The 17,863-nt window shown below is 41.9% G+C and overlaps 3 protein-coding genes across 3 annotated transcripts; 2 read left to right on the top strand and 1 right to left on the bottom strand.

The window, feature by feature from the left end:
• Positions 1–326: 326 nt before the first annotated feature.
• On the top strand, positions 327–2,712 carry LOC121624624 (progestin and adipoQ receptor family member 4). Its single transcript, XM_041962418.1, has 3 exons — positions 327–770; positions 1,624–1,842; positions 1,922–2,712. Exons 1-3 carry the CDS (start codon positions 605–607, stop codon positions 2,353–2,355), a joined length of 819 nt encoding a protein of 272 aa, XP_041818352.1. The 5' UTR covers positions 327–604; the 3' UTR covers positions 2,356–2,712.
• Positions 2,713–2,724: 12 nt separating this feature from the next.
• pelo (pelota mRNA surveillance and ribosome rescue factor) lies at positions 2,725–9,505 on the bottom strand. Its single transcript, XM_041962417.1, has 13 exons — positions 9,186–9,505; positions 8,638–8,730; positions 7,488–7,638; positions 6,992–7,082; positions 5,787–5,950; positions 5,465–5,525; positions 5,045–5,206; positions 4,918–4,964; positions 4,750–4,823; positions 4,584–4,655; positions 4,103–4,177; positions 3,973–4,004; positions 2,725–3,297 (listed from the first exon to the last, which is right to left on the bottom strand). The coding sequence occupies exons 1-13, from the start codon at positions 9,224–9,226 to the stop codon at positions 3,203–3,205; spliced, it is 1,158 nt and encodes a 385-aa protein (XP_041818351.1). The 5' UTR covers positions 9,227–9,505; the 3' UTR covers positions 2,725–3,202.
• A 255-nt stretch (positions 9,506–9,760) lies between these two features.
• Positions 9,761–17,780, top strand: ppp1cab (protein phosphatase 1, catalytic subunit, alpha isozyme b). The gene is made up of 7 exons (XM_041962299.1): positions 9,761–10,163; positions 11,404–11,535; positions 12,240–12,470; positions 14,602–14,706; positions 15,655–15,878; positions 16,639–16,773; positions 16,887–17,780. The coding sequence occupies exons 1-7, from the start codon at positions 10,109–10,111 to the stop codon at positions 16,980–16,982; spliced, it is 978 nt and encodes a 325-aa protein (XP_041818233.1). The 5' UTR covers positions 9,761–10,108; the 3' UTR covers positions 16,983–17,780.
• Positions 17,781–17,863: the final 83 nt, after the last annotated feature.

A 17,863-nucleotide genomic window follows, 5' to 3' on the forward strand; every position in this document is an offset into this window, starting at 1 on the left:
TTGCTATTGTGGCAAGCATCAGTTTATGATTGTACAGTATTTGACTGAATAAAACCACCAGTGGAAAATTTTGCTTCACTGTTTGTGTGTTTTTATACATTTAGTGTATTACAGAATATTATGTAGAATGAATACAGACTGTTGTAAACTGTGATTAAGAAAAACAAGCACATCTTAAAGTTGCCCCAGATCATTCTGCTGCACAGTTGCATACGTGCATGGAGAATAGGAACATGTGTGCACTCTACAATACAGGAAATAAAGAATATATGTTCACTAGGAAGTTGAGGTGTGAGTCCGTTATGAGCCACGACAAGCAACAGCTGCCCTAGTGCACATGGCTTTTTGTGAGGATTACCCCAGCTTAGGGATAAGAACCCTTTGCTGATTGGTCCGACTGAAAGCATGCCACTTTGCCAGCTCAACAGGTTGCTTGCTTGGAATTACACCTGTCCAACGATGGATTCAAGCACCAGAATTTCCGGCCAGTTGCGGTCATGATCGTGCCTCAGAGTCCTGAGTGTGGCCTCGTTTAGGATGTAAATGTGAGGAACCTGTACTGTCAACAATATAAATGTGAGGGCATTGGCTGCAGGAAGTCGTGATGGTGCTTTATGAAGGACCGCGGCTGTTGGACTTGGCAAAGACCCCTACACACCTTCAGTTCAACAAGTATGTCCTGACAGGTTACCGCCCAGTGTCCACGGCTCAAGAGTGCCTCAGGAGCATCTTCTACATGCACAATGAGCTGGGAAACATATACACCCATGGTAAGTCCAGAAACTAACTGTGCATTGCCTTGCAGCTATTATTTCTTTAGGAATAGTACATCTGAATTATGTTAAAACACATCTTTGCAGTTAAATACACAGCAAATGTTTCTCACTTCGTATCCACTTAACTCATAAGGGCTGCACAAACAAAACAGATCAGATATCCACAACTCTCACTTATGGCCAGTTGAAAGCGTACTTGACAAGTGTGTAATGAGGATGTGGGGAATTAACTGTAATCTGCCCTGGGAATCCCTGCCCTGGAAATAACCTACCGTTAACAAGGTCTTTAAAGGTGTGTGGCTGGCCAATGACTTCAGGTGCAAATGCTCATATATATCGTGGGAAAAGCATCCTGGAGATGAACATTGCAAAGATTGAGAACAGTTGCAGAATTTTGATAATATCTTCACATACTTTCCAAATTTGGTTGCTGTTGTTGGAAGACTTGGAAATGTAAACACGACTCAAGTTGTGCAAACTCAAAGCAAAGATGGAAACTAAACTGTGCATGAGCTAAAATACACTTTCACGCTCCATTTTCCCCTTAATTGGCGATCCCATAAGTTCATTAAGGCTAACACTCTTGCTAAGGGCAAGTGAAGGGTGTTAGCTGTAGAGTGTTGCTCTGGTTTCTCCATGCATGTAGCCAACATATTTAACACTGTTCCTTGAAAACTGTTCTAGACTATTCGATTCCTCATTCTAATCTGTGATATGTAATTGCACCTGCTCGCTATATAAAAACTCACTACATGCAGCAGGCTACAAACCTTGAAACTTTTTAAATTTTCTTGTTTTATCTCATCTTTTTCCCTTCTTTCAACTCCTAATCTTCTGGTCGCCTCAGGCATCCCTTTTTTCCTCTTCTTGGTGCTGCTGCCTTTTAGTATCCCCTGGATGGAGGTGGACAGTGTCTGGATCTGTGTGGTCCACTACCTGGCCTGCCTCTGCCCCACCGTTGGCTCTGTGGTCTACCATGTTTTCATGAACCATATAGGAGGAGAACATGTGTACGACACCCTGCTCTCCCTGGACATGTTCGGGGTCTGCCTGGTGAACACGCTGGGTAGGTCGCTGATGCATGTCTAAATCTGCCCCATCTTTTGCTAATAATAACTCACTGGCATATTTTCCCTCGTCACCAGGGGCCCTTCCCATTATCCATATCACTCTTCTTTGCTACCCTGCCATGCGACACGCCGCCTTGCTGGCCTACATCCTCCTGTCGGCCTATGGTATATACTGTGCCACCACGGCCCGTACGAACGTCCTGCGCCTGAGAGCTTTCGTCTGGCAGGGCCTGTTCCGTTTCAGCCTCTTCCTATTCCGGGTGTACGGCAGTGGGGTGGGCAGCCCCAACTCCCTCCGGCTCTTCATCATCATGGACTCACTGGCTGTACTGGGAGGGCTGGTCAACATCATCCAGATTCCCGAGCGCTTCGTCCCGGGCCGGTTTGACAACTGGGGCAACAGCCACCAGATAATGCATGTCATGGTTATTTGCTCAATTATCTACCTGCATTGGGGTACACTGGAGGATTTAGCCTGGATTAAGTCCTACCAGTGTCCTGCTGAGTGACGCAAAGTGTATCAGCTACACACACGTGCACTCACACCCACTAATAAAAAAGAGATTTAGGAGTCAGTGAGGCAGGAGAAGTAAAGTAAAAAGAGAAGAGATGCAAGTTGTTTCTAAATGCACTTTAGTTCTAGCTGCTGAAATTCTTTGCAAGGGAAGTTTGCAGTTTGACATTTTGCCAGAAGAGAATAAGAGGAACTTACAGTGTTGTAACTGTGGAATTAAAAATCCTGAGCATACTTGATTTTTAGTTTGTTGGAATGCAGTAGTTTTGGGTCATATTACCCATAACCAAAATAGTTTTTAAATGGAAAATAAAATTATTGAATGCAATAAACTATATATTTTTATATCTTGCTTCAACTTGTGTTTCATTCTTGCGTGTTGCGAATAGTTCTTGTGACAAAGTGCAATAACACAGTGGTTGAATGCTTCTGCTGTTTAATTGCAAGAGAGATATATTGTATGTACACTTAGAAGAAAATAAAACTTTTTTTCCATTGCTAAATGTCAGTAAAATTTTAACTGCTTTCATTTGGATTTGGCAACAGTTTGTTTCATTGGCATTCTTATTAACTTAGACCTTTCAGGCATTATCTTAACCTGCTACTTCAAACTAAAAGCATCACAGCACCAAAAACTGCATCAATTTACTTGAAAATATGGCAACTTTAAGAAAACAGGTGTGCAGATTAGACTTGAAAGAGGTGTGGATATTGCAGGGGCCAAGTACTTAGCTCATAACACAGCAGCTTTTATTGTTTTACAATGCTCTGAGTCAATGCATTCTTGTGTTATCCGCAACACTGGACGAGCTACCTCTTCTTTTCTAGTCCATTTCCGTGGATCAGTCTTCGTCTGAGCTGCTGTCGTCCTCAGCCTCTGATAGGTCGGCAATGGGAAACCGCAGGATGGCAGCCACTCCGCTCAGCTGAGTCAGTTCTGAGGAGACAATCAAGGGTATATCGACATAGAGATGGTACTTCAGGCTGATACAGTACAAAAGAGCAAAATGCACTATTCCAGCTGAGGAACTGATTCTGTCCATTCTTGACTTGTTAAAGTGAGGACGTCATCAGTAAAGTTGAAGTTAGGGCCTTAAATGACAGCAGTAAATTAAGTTCCCCTTACAGTATCAAATATTTACAGAGTAGACCTGACGGCATGTTGGTGTTATTTTAGTCATGCTGTTTTCAAGTTAGAATTATGGAATAAACCCTACAGAGCTGCACTTACGTAAAAGTACCCTGTGGAGTTTTTAACCTCTAGTGGCACCATGGAGTGGTGTGCATAAGGACGCACATGCATGCAAGAAAGTAAGTGAAGAAGAAGACTGCAAGCTGGCAAACGAGGACGTAAACGATGGAGGTGTGAAATATTTAAAAACTGGCCCCGTAAATGTTTTGTGGGGACTGAAATACACTCAACACGTCTGTTTGGCTTCAAGGACATCCACAGTGCGTTCTGATGAGGAACACTGAATGTTAACATTACTTTACAAGAAGACTTCACATAATCACAAGCCACTAGATTATGCTTGTTAATGATTCCGTCAAATAAACTTGCATGTCGTTTTAATGTAGAAAGAACAAAAATCAGAATGCTTTTATAACTTACGTTCACCAGAAACATGAAGGCTTGAGAAAATTCTGCATGACAAAACGAGAGAGAAAACTCTTTAGGCTGGCAAAGGACGTTGTTCTTGGTGAATGTTAACACAGTCTGTCCTTTCAAAGAGGATCTGTACCTGACATTGCCGCCATTGTCTCTCACGTTGTCCACCAACCGAACGTAACGACTCCTCGTGGGGATATCCTGATGTCTGGACGTACGCACCGAGACACACAAAACGTGCATTGACACACAGAGCAGATGTGATTGTTCCTTACTGTTTGCTTACATCACAAGCAATCCGTTTAAAGCCAACAGAGATGCTACGTCAAGATATATGTGAAAAGATGAGTAAAAGGTAACATCTTAAATTATTCTGATGGCAGTTTTTGATTGTGTAGAGCAGGCAAGTTCAAACCATTCTTGATTGGTTGGAACAAAAACCTGCAGCCACACGACCCTTTATGGAATAGTTTGGACATGCCTGGGATACAGGTTAGACAAACTGCTGGAAATGTTGGCTGGCAGCAGCTCAACATAAATTTCAGCCTACCCCGTTATTAAATAGATAACCTAGAGATCTGTGCCAAAAACAAGCAATCTCTCTCAGTGTGTACCTGAACAGCTTATCGCTTATCAACAAGGTATCAATGGCGAGGGCGTCGGCAGCTCTCTCCACATGAGCCAGTCTGTGGGAAAGCAAAGATACAAAGGTTGCTGATTATCAGTATGAATAAATGAGGACTCTGCGCCTGTTGGCTGGTCTGGTCCATCAGCACTCACCCGTAAAAGGCTCTGTCAGGCTCATGTTGGAGCATCTTATAGAAATCCTCCAGGGCTTTCACCTCCCCTGCTGCCTGAAAGTTAAACATAAAGGCCAGTTGATGTAGTAAGATATAGCGGACAGTGACTTTTTTTTTACTTGACTGCATTTGTTTACAAGACAATCACCTTGGTGTCAGAAAGCCGACTTGTCACAGCGGGATCAGAAAGGATTTCTGCAAAACAACAGCAAAACTGAGTTTTCACCTTGCAATAAGATGTGATTGTTTTATTCTCAGAGCCCACCAACTCGTACCTTTGAGGGAGTACTTGTGACCTGATGACGAGTGGACCAGCATGAATTTGGGTCGATTCTCCAGCAGGATCTTGTTGTCTTGTCGCACCGCCTCTTTGAAGAGGTAGGTGATGAACTGGTCCCTCACAAACCCTGGACTGGCAACCAGGACGCACTTCACCACTACCAGAGGGAAAGTGGGAAATTCAAAATCATCCATTCTAATGTTTAATTTCTTAAAACAGAAACAAAAAACACAGATTATGTGGCAGCAATGATAAATCACAAAGGGGCTATAAAAATGACATACATTGTAGACGAGACGTTCACAACTTATAGGAACAACAAATTAAAAAGGGAGAAGCGTGAGACACAAAACAGGAACATACTGTACGTCCATGCATGTGTAAGAGCTTGTTTGTGTCTGCATAGCAGCAATACCATCAAAATTGATGTGGCGGAGAATCGCTTGCATCACGGCCTCATAGAACCTCTCCAGCGCCTGCAAACAGAGCGACAGATAGTTTGACATCGGCCGACATGACAGATCCAAATGCTGAGGGGCTGTGACATCTAGTTACTGTATCAACCACAGTATAACACAATGGTTTTGTTTGTTTTTTCAAAAATCACACTTAAAAAAAACAACACGCTACCTACACTTGCTGACTTTATTCTCTCACCCATTCACATCCACCACCCATTCAACACCATCCAAGTCCTAAGCTCGTTAAGGCTGTGCGGTCAAAGAGAGCTGACCGACCTTCTCGTGCTGAGTGCAGCTTCCCCTTCTCTTGCGAGGGATGGTGAGCTCCACTTTTGCACGGAGCAGAGTCATGGCGGGGGTCACCAGCACCAGGTTGGCCAGACCCTCCTGCATTACCACAGCCGCCACGTCTGCCTTCTGGGTTGCATCACAGGCCTGCTCTAAAGGGTAGACACGGCAACGATAAATGGATCATCTGAGGTAGCAGGTGTTTTGTGAAGTTAGCAACAAATGTCTTATTACAGTTTTACTATTAATTATTATGTTGTACTTTAACTTAATGCATGTAGTTGATCTGAGCTACGAATTTCACACACTTGCTACTTAGATTTAAGTTGTGGTTAAAATTACAACAGCAATGACTCAAATGCATGAAGCTCATCTGTCAGCTTCCCTCCTGTTTCCCCTATCCTGTTCCCATGGCAACACTCTCTCTTTGCCGGTAATGAAAATACACGAACAAGAGGACTGTGCATTTCCTGTAATATGCACGTAAACTTGTCAAACCAGCTTTTAACCTTTAACAGGATCTGAACTCTTCAACATCTGGACGCAATTTGTACTCTGTCGTTTTAACCACATTGGCTCACTTCAGTTATTTGTCTGACAGAAAGAGGCAAAGGTCTGTGTTTTCTTTGAGTGAAAACATGTGAAGCTACTCAGCAGAATGTTAAAGTTGTTGTGGTTAATAACGGTATTAAAACCAAACAGACTGTCCACAACAGTCCATGTGGAAAGTAACCTAGACTCACTAAGACAAGCAAACATCTCCAACTATGGAAAACTTTGTTTAAACTCACGAGTGTTCATTTCTTTGGTTTGGTTCAGTTGGTCAGATGTGAAAAATGCTATTCACATTTGCGTGCTCATCAAATGACTACTTTCAAGAGAACTGCTGGCAGTCTGTTAGGAGTGTGAGCAAATCTGAATCAAATACAAGACATGACGCTGACATGCAGTTTTATCTGTATAAGGAAATAGATGCTGAGATTCTGGCAGCTGTGTGTGCAGTTGCTAAAGCCCATGAAATTCTGTCTGGTAAACAAGATACTTGTGAGTCCATTTGATTACTGTTTGCAAGTGGGAAGTGTGAGCTTAAATGGGCCAAACACGAGAATGAGACAAGCTCATATTTTCTGCTGTGATTATTCTGATCGAATTTAACAAATTGAAATCTCAGTCAAACAGCAGCACCTGCTTACCGATTCTGTCCAGCACAACGCTGTCCCAGCTCTTTTTAGCTAGGGTGAACTTCCTGTTGAGCTCGAGCTCAATAGTGTGGTAAGCTCCCATCTGATGAGTGAAGAAAAGAACATAATCAACAACTTACATCAAACAGGAGTTAACATTAAGACAAACTGAATAGTATACCAGGCAATGACAAAAGCATGCAGAAGAGCTTTTCTGATGATTGAGAAGGAAAAGGAATAAATGACACTGATGTTATTCTTCGACATGGGATTCTGCTTGTGAGAACAAAAGAAACTGACCTTCTGTGTTACTTTTGAAATATAGAGTAAATCTGACTCTTAATCTGGAAAAACCTACATGTGTCTTGATCTCTGATTACTCCGAAAATCTTCATTTCAATCTCTGTGCTTTCCTAATCTTATAACTCTATTCCCTCTGCTCCACTTTAAAAAGCCAGTCATTAATGTGACGTGACTGCAACTGTCAGGTTGCTTAGAAATACCAGACCTTGACATACTGGTTCTCCTCAATGTTAGTGCCCTTTACTCTCAGCTGGCAGGCCTGGGAGTCAAAGTCGATAGTCTCCACACATAAAGTGAGAGTAGTCCGAACTCTGGAGCTGCCCACACTTCCAGTGGTGGACTCTGTCTGCACCTTCCTGTGGCACAGGGGGGCAAGGGGTGAGAAAGGGACTTGAGCAGCTCTGATGGCAAATTCTGTGTGTTTCAGAGACCAAAACTCACTGAGTGATACAGAGTCAGAACGAGTGAGAGAAGAAGATGGAAACCTGATAAACAAGCACAATTTTTTTACAAATACAGAGTGACTTGGAGGCAGAATGAGAAGGATTTTGAGAAGGACCCATGACAAGTGTGTGATGGTGTCTCTATCTGCAGAGATCATTATGTCCACCGCCTGTATTTTCTCATTTTGCTGTATTCTGGTTGTTTCTGGGTCTGGGGTCAACCTTTGGACAGTGGGTGTGTTGCCCCCAGCCAATAACAGTATGCAGGGTATGAGGGAGGGAGTCTGTAAATGTTGTGTTTTCAAAGGTTTAAAGTTTAGATACAGCTAGAAGCTTGAGTGTTTTTAGTTTTTTTAACAACATGGAATCTTTCTGTAGCATCATTTTGACAGAAACTGCACAAATAATGCACAAACATTATTGTGATTCCTATAATAATCGAGATATATGGCTGAAGTCAATCTGAATTACTTTTATGGTTGAAGGAATTCAAGACAGAGCTGGGAATTTGTGGTCTTGCAAAAACAGAATTCTTGCAATAGAAGAAGTCATGTGTAAATAAAGCTTCCTGTTGCAACTTTCCAATCTAAATCTGTCATGTTACTACAAGTCAACCTGTGTAGCTGGCAGCATTGATTACGTAAGGTGTGTATCAAATCTGATCATTGGTTAACGAAGGTGGAGGGATACTAAACCTTGTGTTGCTTTTTTTGATACATACAAATGCACAGAGTGGCAGACTTGACTCGTTTTCAACTGACAAATGAAACAGACTCAGAAAGGTGCTGAATCGCCAATTCTGCAGTGCTACAAGATAGCAAAGCCAAACTATTTCTCCACAGTCCCGGAAAACCCCGGTGTGCACTACAGGGCTTCATCTGTCACCCTCATGTAATCAAATTTAGTGGTTACCTGATAGTGGAGGCTCTCAAGCTGTCACCCACTTGCAGCAGGTTGTAGGTGTGCCACATATCCTCTGCCTCCTCTGGCATCAGAGTCACCTGACTGAAGAAGGACAGCCATCAATACGTCAGCTTCAGGTGTGGTTATCACAACATTAAAGTGTGGATGTGCTCTTTTTTTAAGATGTCAAGCCATTCTTGTGCACATATGGTGCAATGATGCAGGAGCATCCGTTCTGTTACAGCAATTCTGGAGTGTACATCAATCTTCACACAATCTGGGTTTGTATTGTTAACTCACTGGGGACTCGTATGCTCAGTCATTACAGCGAAAGCTATATCCACAGTCTAAATTATACAGTCTGTGCTCATGTTGTGATATATTGTGTCGTGTGTGGTATTACAAATCAACTACAAACGAGACTATTCCACACTAATCTTAAACTCCCCACGTCTCTGCTGGTACAGGTAAATGTAAATTACAACATGACACATGTAGTCAGCTGCAAAATAGCATGCTGGTTAGCTTGCTAACATTAGCTAACGCCAGTCACTCACCCGGCATTATCTTTTTCAATGTCTTTATGGAGCAACTTCATGGTCGGATGCTTATAAAATAAAACCGAATGTATAACTAGCGTAAAGTATAGGAGTTAACATTTAACCGAGTTAGAGTCATGTTTATCTTAGTGAATTAACAAAGTAGCTAAGCCATCTCTCAACTTGAGAATGAATCACTCCGTGCGTGTTGCCAGGCGCTAGGACATTGCGTCATGCCAAAATACGTCGTCGATTCTTCCCATCTTGGTCACTTCCGTGGGTGTCGCTTTACTGCGCAACAAATACAGAGCGATACAAAGACGAATATTTGAGTAAATGTCGACAAACACGATTCATCTTGCATTGCTTGATATAATCTTCAATCTAAGGCCGCCAAAATGAAAGATAGCGTTATATCCGCGGACGATTGCCCTTTTTACATTGTGGTTTGAGATAAGTAAATGCTGACCGACGTTAAAAACAGCCAATCTGAGAGAATAATGGCTCCCGCAAACACCGCCTACTGGCAAAACTCGCCTATAGGCGCGCGGGAATGGTCTGCCCTCTTCCGTTCAACCTTGCTTCGAGCTAACGCTCGTCTAGCCTTTTTTTGTCGATGGCATGGTGCTAGTAGCTACGGCAGAAACGTCGTTGTCACGAGAAAAGACGAATGCTTTAAGTGAATTCGGATATCTAATGTAAAATAGGTGACTAAGGCGGATTTCTGAAGTACATGACAGCCATCACACATTTAACAGTTTATCGTCCAGCCTCAGATTTTGAGGTTGCCAATTCTGCCCCAAGGTTAGCTAGCTAGTGGGCTAACGATAGCCGATTAACGCAAAACTAGTTGAGCTAACGGTAACTCAATAGCCAGTTAACAGTCATTACGTCTTAAATTGGTAGGAGTTATTAGAAACCGACCAGAATAGAGGAATAGCATGGCAGAAGCCGATAAGTTGAACATCGATTCCATTATACAACGTCTGCTGGAAGGTAAGTTAAAACAGTATTTCGCTCGATATTTATTCACCGAGGTAGCCATTTTAGCTAACAGGCTAGACAACGATAGCCACATATGCTATGTTAGCCAGTTAAGTTCATCGTTTTGCTTCTTGCTAACGAAACACAGAATTTGAATTGACCGTCAGTTATGTTTGGTCAGTAGTATCCTTTTAGCTTTAAACTAGTCTGTGTTGTTCCCAGTCTTCGACATTATATTCTGAGTAAACGTTTATATTTATGTTTTACTTTGGCCGACAAAGTATTCGCACATTAATGTTAACGTACATTGTTAATGTCGTTCTCCTGAATTTAGTAACGTTACTTAAGAAATTATGTAACATTTATTCGAGCTATGTACATATTTTCTTCAGTGTGTTGTCCACAACATGCCTGTATCCTTGAACAATATTGACTTTTCCTTCTAGCTAAATGCTTTTGGGCAGTAAGGGCAAAATATTACGTTATATACATTCCGGACTGGAAATGGGAACATAGCTCAGATTTATTATTCCGTGTCATCAGGTGGCATTCTTTGAGTTAGTCCATAGTGATCCTGTAGTATTTCTGCTTGATATTTGCGTCTAAACCAGTTATTTTTGTATGGCGGACTCAGAAATGTAATTTGAAAAATGTCTCATATCAATTAACAGCATTCTGGGTGGTAACAGAGAGATCATGAGTTGTTCCACATAATCTTCACCATTTATGGGATTTGTCTCTAAATGACTCTAAACCTAGAATCTGTTTTTCTGCTTCTTGAGTGAATTTAAAAATTGGAAGTCATCCAAAACAAAACACAGTGAATACTCTAAGTTAAAGTGTAAGTTTAAGAAAACGAACAAAAGGTCCTGCAAATTGGATAAAGAAGGCCCTTTTTTGGGGGCGGGGGGTCATGGTGGCTCCGATGATAGAGGAAAGGGTTCATGATTGAAGTCTGAACAGTGTGCACACTGCATATTAACATGTGCTAACTGTCCATGGCAGTCTGCCCCATTTTGCCCAGAACATTTGAATTCTCTTTTAGGGTGTATTTTCATTTTAGAAATAAAACGCAGTCTCTCACTTGGCATTCTTTTCCAAATATTCTTATATTTTTGCTCAGCATTTTTGAATAGCATAGTTTTACTATCTATTCCATGTTACAAGTAAGTATGAATAATAAACTCTGCAGTGTTTATAGTTCATTGTTTCCATTGTGCTATTTCTCACTCGTTGCATTTTTCTCTCACAGTGAAAGGCTCCAGACCTGGCAAAAATGTTCAGCTGACAGAGAATGAAATCCGTGGTCTCTGCCTCAAATCCCGGGAGATCTTCCTCAGCCAGCCAATCCTGCTCGAACTTGAGGCGCCCCTCAAGATTTGTGGTGAGGCTTAGTTGTGTTCCTTAGAGTCCAGGGAATTCTCAAGCGTGGTTGCATAGCATTTACACGCACAGCATTTACAAACAATCTTAGATGCCTGTTGTAGCTCATAGTGCTGGACTAAAGCTTACATTAACATTATATTAAGCATTCTCAATACCAGATGGCTTTCAAAGGATAGTTGATTAAATCTGTTTAATTCAAAAAGAAAACAGTGTTGAGAACAACATATAATGCTGTCCTTTACACTGACCTTGCCACATAATTACAGAACTATAGGGATAAAGTGATAATATTGACTTGCCAGTGCAGTGCTGTTTTGCACTCCAAGTCTCCCTGGAATTGCCCTCCTGCGACATATTGCTGATGCCACTTAATGGAATAACACTAGTTTAAAGCAACAGTCTGCAAAGTTTTAGGAACAGGCCAAGTTTGCAATGCAGTGAAAATCTCCACCATTCTCATACTACATCCAAACTTGCACATTCACTGAGTCTCATCACACAAGTCAAGTCAAGCAACACCGAAATAACACAGTGTTCATTTGGAATAATGCATGGCCTGAAGTGTTGTTGGTCATTTGCACGTGTCAAGTATTGTTGTACCTCTATCCAAGTCCTTTACCTTCTGTTGTGCACATACACCTGGCATGATCACACCTTTGACCAACAGAAATGTCTCCACTCTAATACTGTTTCTCTCACCAGGTGATGTTCATGGGCAATACTATGATCTGCTGAGGCTGTTTGAATATGGGGGCTTTCCACCAGAGAGCAACTACCTGTTCCTGGGGGACTATGTAGACAGAGGCAAGCAGTCCCTGGAGACCATCTGCCTGTTACTGGCTTACAAGATCAAATACCCAGAAAACTTCTTTCTGCTGAGAGGAAACCATGAGTGCGCCTCCATTAACAGAATATATGGCTTCTACGATGAGTGTAAGTCATATGGCATGCATACAGATACAGACAAACATTATTCTTGACCAAGTCCAAGCCTGTGGACTTCTGTCTCAAATGTCAAAATTGTAAATGTGAAAGTAGTGTAAAGAGTAGACAAAAATCAATATATTTATTTATAAGTAAACAAGCACTGTTGCCCACTATATTTTTAAAATCAGGGCTGCTTTATTGAAAAGTGATGCCTGTTTTCCTGTGTAATCTGCAAGTTTACAGTGCATTATTTTTAATATCCGAGGTATTTTATGATAAATGTATTGTCTATTTTGAAAAAGTATTGATTAGTTCTTCTTGTTTATAATGATCATCTTGATGGGTATGTTTCACAACATGTTTTTTGGAGTGAAGACGTAAACACATCTTTTTTTATACAGACTACTCTGGCTGGTAGACACCAAAATTCACAGGATGTTTTCACTAACCATTTATTTTACTGTCTGCATCTAAAGACTATTAATGAGTCACAGAGGTATAGTTGAGCAACGATTTAACCACATTAACTAAATAACCCCCTCTGTTTCCATCAGCTTTTACCAGTTGCTGGAAGTTATTGGCGTTAACGAACAAAAATGTGTCCTTCACTTAATGAGTATACAAATGTGCAGAAGAGTGACAAATTAGAGGAAAAACCAAAGATGTCTTAGTGCCACCAGAACAGCAGCAGCTGAACGTACAAGTCTCTAGAACTCCACTGTAATGATGTAATACCTTTCTTCCAAAAGATATTCCCTCATTTGATGTTTTCACAATAGTGTAATAGTGGAGAACACTGTATTTGTTGAACTGGGTTGAGAAGGGCATTGCATATGATTCACATCATTTTCATACTCAAGAAGCCATTTTGTGGCCCCTCGTGCCCTGGTCATAGGGGGACCTTGTCATACTGGAACAGACCACTCCCACTAGGGTAGAAATGTTTCATCATATGAAAAAGGGGTTCACTCAGAACAACTTTAAATTGATTTGCGCTGACCCTACCCTCTAAGGGTACAAATGGACCCAAACTGTGATAGCAAAATGTCCCCCACAGCTTAACATAGCCACCAGATCCCCTTACTGTAGGGGTCAAGCAGTCAGGCCCATACTGTTCTCTTGGTGTATACCACAAATGCATTCACCCTTTTTGAGAATATGGTAAAGGATGAGTCATCTTACCGTATAACTTTTGTTTCAACATCTCTGTAGACCAGTGCCTGTGGTTTTTGTACTACTGAACTCTTAAATGTGCACTCATCTTTGTAATGAGGGGTTTATGCACTGCAGCCCTACTATAATATCCCTCTGTATGTAATTGTCGGCGGACTGCTGTTGCTGACGCAGTTTGATCACATCCTGCATTGACGTTCTCATTCGCCTGAGGAAGTATTGCTCTTCTGTTTTTCTTCATTTATTACACAAATACACAAGCATTACAGTCCATAATGTGCGCTGTCAACCACAATTTCGGACCATATTTACTGATGTGTTTCCCATAGATCTAAATGCAAATGTCACTCCAGTCACTGTTCGTATTGAAACACTTTCCAGTTGAGCAGTCTTTGTGACTGAACCTCCTGCCATGCGTGCCCCAACAACGAACCCTTTCAGAGTCACTTTGATCTTGTACTCTTGCCATCTTGATACAAAGTCAGACTCGACTGGGCCTGCTCAGCATTTTTAGACATGCCACGAAGCATGATTTGATGTCAGACTGCTTAATTGTACCATGCAGTGTTCCTGTGTGAAAGCATCTGCATTTGTTATGGTTCACCACTCATTTCGTCAGGTTTTTACTTTTATGTGTCACTCACCCGTCATTGTTTAGTATACTCCGCAATGCAAACATATTTAATAAAAAGAAAATTGAGGTAAAGCTGTTCTTTTAAACCTGATGAAGAAAGTGTCTTAATAGGTGTGAGAAAAGCCATAACACCGATAACCCCTCAGTACAAGCTTCAGGCCAAGGAGCATGATCAGGCTCTAGTGATTAATCACATGCCTCTCTCTGCTATTCAGAGCCAGGATTATGTAAACTGTTGTGTTTCTAGTGTGATGCAATAGGTGCAGCTGTTGAGATTTTATTGGTCTCAAGATTAGATTGTGACCAGGTAATTGTGGTTTCCTCCCACAGGTAAGAGGCGATACAACATTAAGCTGTGGAAGACCTTCACTGACTGCTTCAACTGTTTGCCTGTTGCAGCCATTGTTGATGAGAAGATCTTCTGTTGCCATGGAGGTATCCCCATCAAACAGTTCATTTGGCTTCTATCCAGAGCACACACACAAACTCGCCTCTGCGCTGTTGTTATTATCAACATAATGGTCGGACCTGCAGGCTTGTGTGGGACCTTAATTTCTTGCTCGAGTATATGTTTCTGTGTCCTTGCCCTGTCTTGCGGTCATGGCTGTTGAGCACTTTTTATTTCTTATTTTTAATCACACCTACTGCAAATAAATGCTACCATCAATATCTCACAAAACATTCAGCTCAGAAAAGCAAATTAAAGGAACAAATCTCTCTGTGCAGGGGCCAATGAAAGAATAAAGAACATTTGATTTGGAAAAAAAGAACATCTGTAAAAACTAGATACCGATACTATATATGTTTTTAGCATCTATTTGCAATACCAAAAAAGAAGGCGCCTCCAAATGAACCCAAGGACCCAGACAACGTGACACCAGCAGGCAGTCACAGCTATCTCGTGTGTGAGACCCACTACACAAAATATGTAAACAGTAATGTAATCATGAGGGTAAACACCATCTCCCTGCTGGAACATATGAAGTTACATAAGACAGAACGCACAGAAAAGATATTGTATGTTTGCTAGAGTTTTTCATCTGTTGTGCGAATTGCAGTTAAAGCCACAATCCTTTTTTTGATCACAATAATGAGAAATATACACTTTGTTTGTTTTAGATATGAAAAATGTGCATTTTGTATGTTCCAGCTGATCGTGATATATAGGGCTGTATTTTTTATGCTAACTTTGTATACATATACTTTATTTTGGTTGCGATCTTGATATCAAGATATTATTCATATCATGTTATTGTTCTAAATCATGTCATTTACCTCCATTAATGCTTAAAGAGAGCAAACCAAAAAGAGGCTTCAGGCCATCGAGAAACACAAGTGTTTCTGCTGGCTAACACTTAACTGTTCTACGTTGAACCTCTCCAGGCCTGTCCCCAGACCTCCAGTCTATGGAGCAGGTCCGAAGGGTCATGCGCCCCACTGATGTGCCTGACCAGGGCCTCCTGTGCGACCTGCTGTGGGCTGACCCGGACAAAGATGTGCTGGGCTGGGGTGAGAACGACCGCGGTGTCTCCTTCACTTTTGGCGCCGACGTGGTCACAAAGTTCCTCCACAAACACGACATGGACCTCATTTGTCGGGCCCATCAGGTGAGTTCACAACTTTGACTCTTAAGGTTGTTGTTCTTGCAGTGGGAATGAACGACTAACAAGTGAATAATGACAAGTTAAGCCACCCCTCTTCTTAACATCCAGTTAGACCGGCAAGAGTTGGGTGTGAAACTGGTTATGGGATGTCAGGAGATTGTCACTTTGTGCTTAGAGCAGTTTCATAGAGACGATGACATGTAGCTTAACTCCTATTTGTTTTAAGAGGGTGTATTATTGCTAGTAGGGATGGGCATTTCAGGCAACAATACTATACACACACACAGTTGGGAGCGCATTGGGTTTTTTTACACTAATTTAGCCTGGCTTGTTGGTAGTAACTGGACTCAGCAGTCCAGGCCGCTCTGCTGATGAAGGACGGTAGTGAGACAAGGTGCCGTTCGTAAACAGGAACTTAAATTCCTCTGCAGAAGCCAACACAAGGCCTTCTTACACTATGGGGCTGCACTGATGTACTGACACTGACTATTTTAGCTCACTGTACTTGCAAAAATACAGTATTTTTATGTTGTTCTGTTCACATAAACTCCTTTTTGTATTGAACGCAAAGTTAGCACTTTCATCAGACTAGCTTGTCCAGGTGTTAGTATTGGAAGAAAAGTCGAGTGGAACTGCTAAACACTGTAAATTGAACACTGTCGTTCTATTTTTGTGCCTGATTTGTTGTATACAGATGGGAAGCAATTGTTTGAAATGACCCCCACTCTTTAAAAACAACGTATTCCCCTGTCCATTATCTCAGGTGGTTGAGGACGGATATGAGTTCTTTGCAAAGAGGCAGCTGGTGACGCTGTTCTCAGCCCCAAACTACTGTGGTGAGTTTGACAATGCCGGAGCCATGATGAGCGTGGATGAGACCCTCATGTGCTCATTCCAGGTAAGCAAGACACCAACCAGACCTCTCCAAAGATTCAGAATCTGGCATATCAACATTTGCAACCAAAAAAAAAAGAGTATTTTGTTGTTGATTGCTTTGTCTCCATTCAACAGATTCTCAAACCTGCAGACAAGAAGCTGTTCTATGGTGGTGGAGGTGGCATGGGCTCTGGTCGCCCAGTCACTCCCCCAAGGAAAGCTAAGAAATGACACCAGTAGTCTGCCCTCGACCTCTAACCCCACCCCTCCTGCCCTCTCTACCTCTCTTCTCCTTTCTTTCACCAAACAGCCAGAAATCAAACCTATACCCAGGGCTTTTTTCCTTTTTTATCTGTACTTCTTAAACATTTAATGTTATGAATTGTCTGAGTGAGTGCGTGCGTGCGCAGATGACGGACGCGTCTCGTCTGCCGGTGAGCATTAAAATCATGTGTGCACGTGTACATTTTGTGAGAGAGTATTAGAGATTTATACTTTCCCCTCTCTCTTACCACTCTTCCCGTGGAAAGGTTGAAACCACAGTGTCTGTCTGTACAGTAATTTTGACTGAAATGCAGGGTTTGGGAGACAGTGGGAGATTGCTGACCTGATGAATTTAGCAGCAAACCCCTGCCAGCAGGTGATGTGTGTGTACTTGTGGAGGGGGGAAGTATTTTGTTTTCCCTGTCCTCTGTACTGTAAAATCTCAAACACCGGTGTGTGTGCATGTGTGCGTGTGTGTGCGTGCATGCAGTGTCTTGCCTCACTGAGTGTGGCGTCGTGGTATCCTTGAACAGGACGGAGTGTGTCACCTTGTCTCACAGGAGCAAGCCACATGCTTCCCCCCTCACACACACACACACACACACACACATACACACATGCGTATGACTCTTCAGATTCATATGAGCCAGAGCTGTAAAAACCCCATACAGTTTAGGTTTGTACAGATTTGATTACTTGAAAGAGATTTTTTGTGAATTCGTTTTGTAGTCTTTCATCAAGTTGACCAATAAAGCGAGAATCTGAGCTACAATGGCTGCTAGTCATTTTTACTGTAATCCTGTGTCTGCTGTATGAATTTGGATTTGTAATGCATCACCTTTTAGCTG

This window comes from Chelmon rostratus, chromosome 21 (genome assembly GCF_017976325.1).
Source record: "Chelmon rostratus isolate fCheRos1 chromosome 21, fCheRos1.pri, whole genome shotgun sequence".
NCBI lineage: Eukaryota > Metazoa > Chordata > Actinopteri > Chaetodontiformes > Chaetodontidae > Chelmon > Chelmon rostratus.

Coding starts and splice junctions, on each gene's coding strand:
- ppp1cab (XM_041962299.1), top strand. CDS start 10,109: ATGGCAGAAGCCGATAAGTTGAACATCGATTCCATTATACAACGTCTG. Junction 10,164..11,403: donor TATACAACGTCTGCTGGAAG/GTAAGTTAAAAC, acceptor TTTCTCTCACAG/TGAAAGGCTCCAGACCTGGC. Junction 15,879..16,638: donor TCATTTGTCGGGCCCATCAG/GTGAGTTCACAA, acceptor CCATTATCTCAG/GTGGTTGAGGACGGATATGA.
- LOC121624624 (XM_041962418.1), top strand. CDS start 605: ATGGTGCTTTATGAAGGACCGCGGCTGTTGGACTTGGCAAAGACCCCT. Junction 771..1,623: donor GGGAAACATATACACCCATG/GTAAGTCCAGAA, acceptor TGGTCGCCTCAG/GCATCCCTTTTTTCCTCTTC. Junction 1,843..1,921: donor CTGCCTGGTGAACACGCTGG/GTAGGTCGCTGA, acceptor CCTCGTCACCAG/GGGCCCTTCCCATTATCCAT.
- pelo (XM_041962417.1), bottom strand. CDS start 9,226: ATGAAGTTGCTCCATAAAGACATTGAAAAAGATAATGCCGG. Junction 4,824..4,917: donor GTCGGCTTTCTGACACCAAG/GTGATTGTCTTG, acceptor TTTAACTTTCAG/GCAGCAGGGGAGGTGAAAGC. Junction 4,656..4,749: donor CCTGACAGAGCCTTTTACGG/GTGAGTGCTGAT, acceptor GCTTTCCCACAG/ACTGGCTCATGTGGAGAGAG.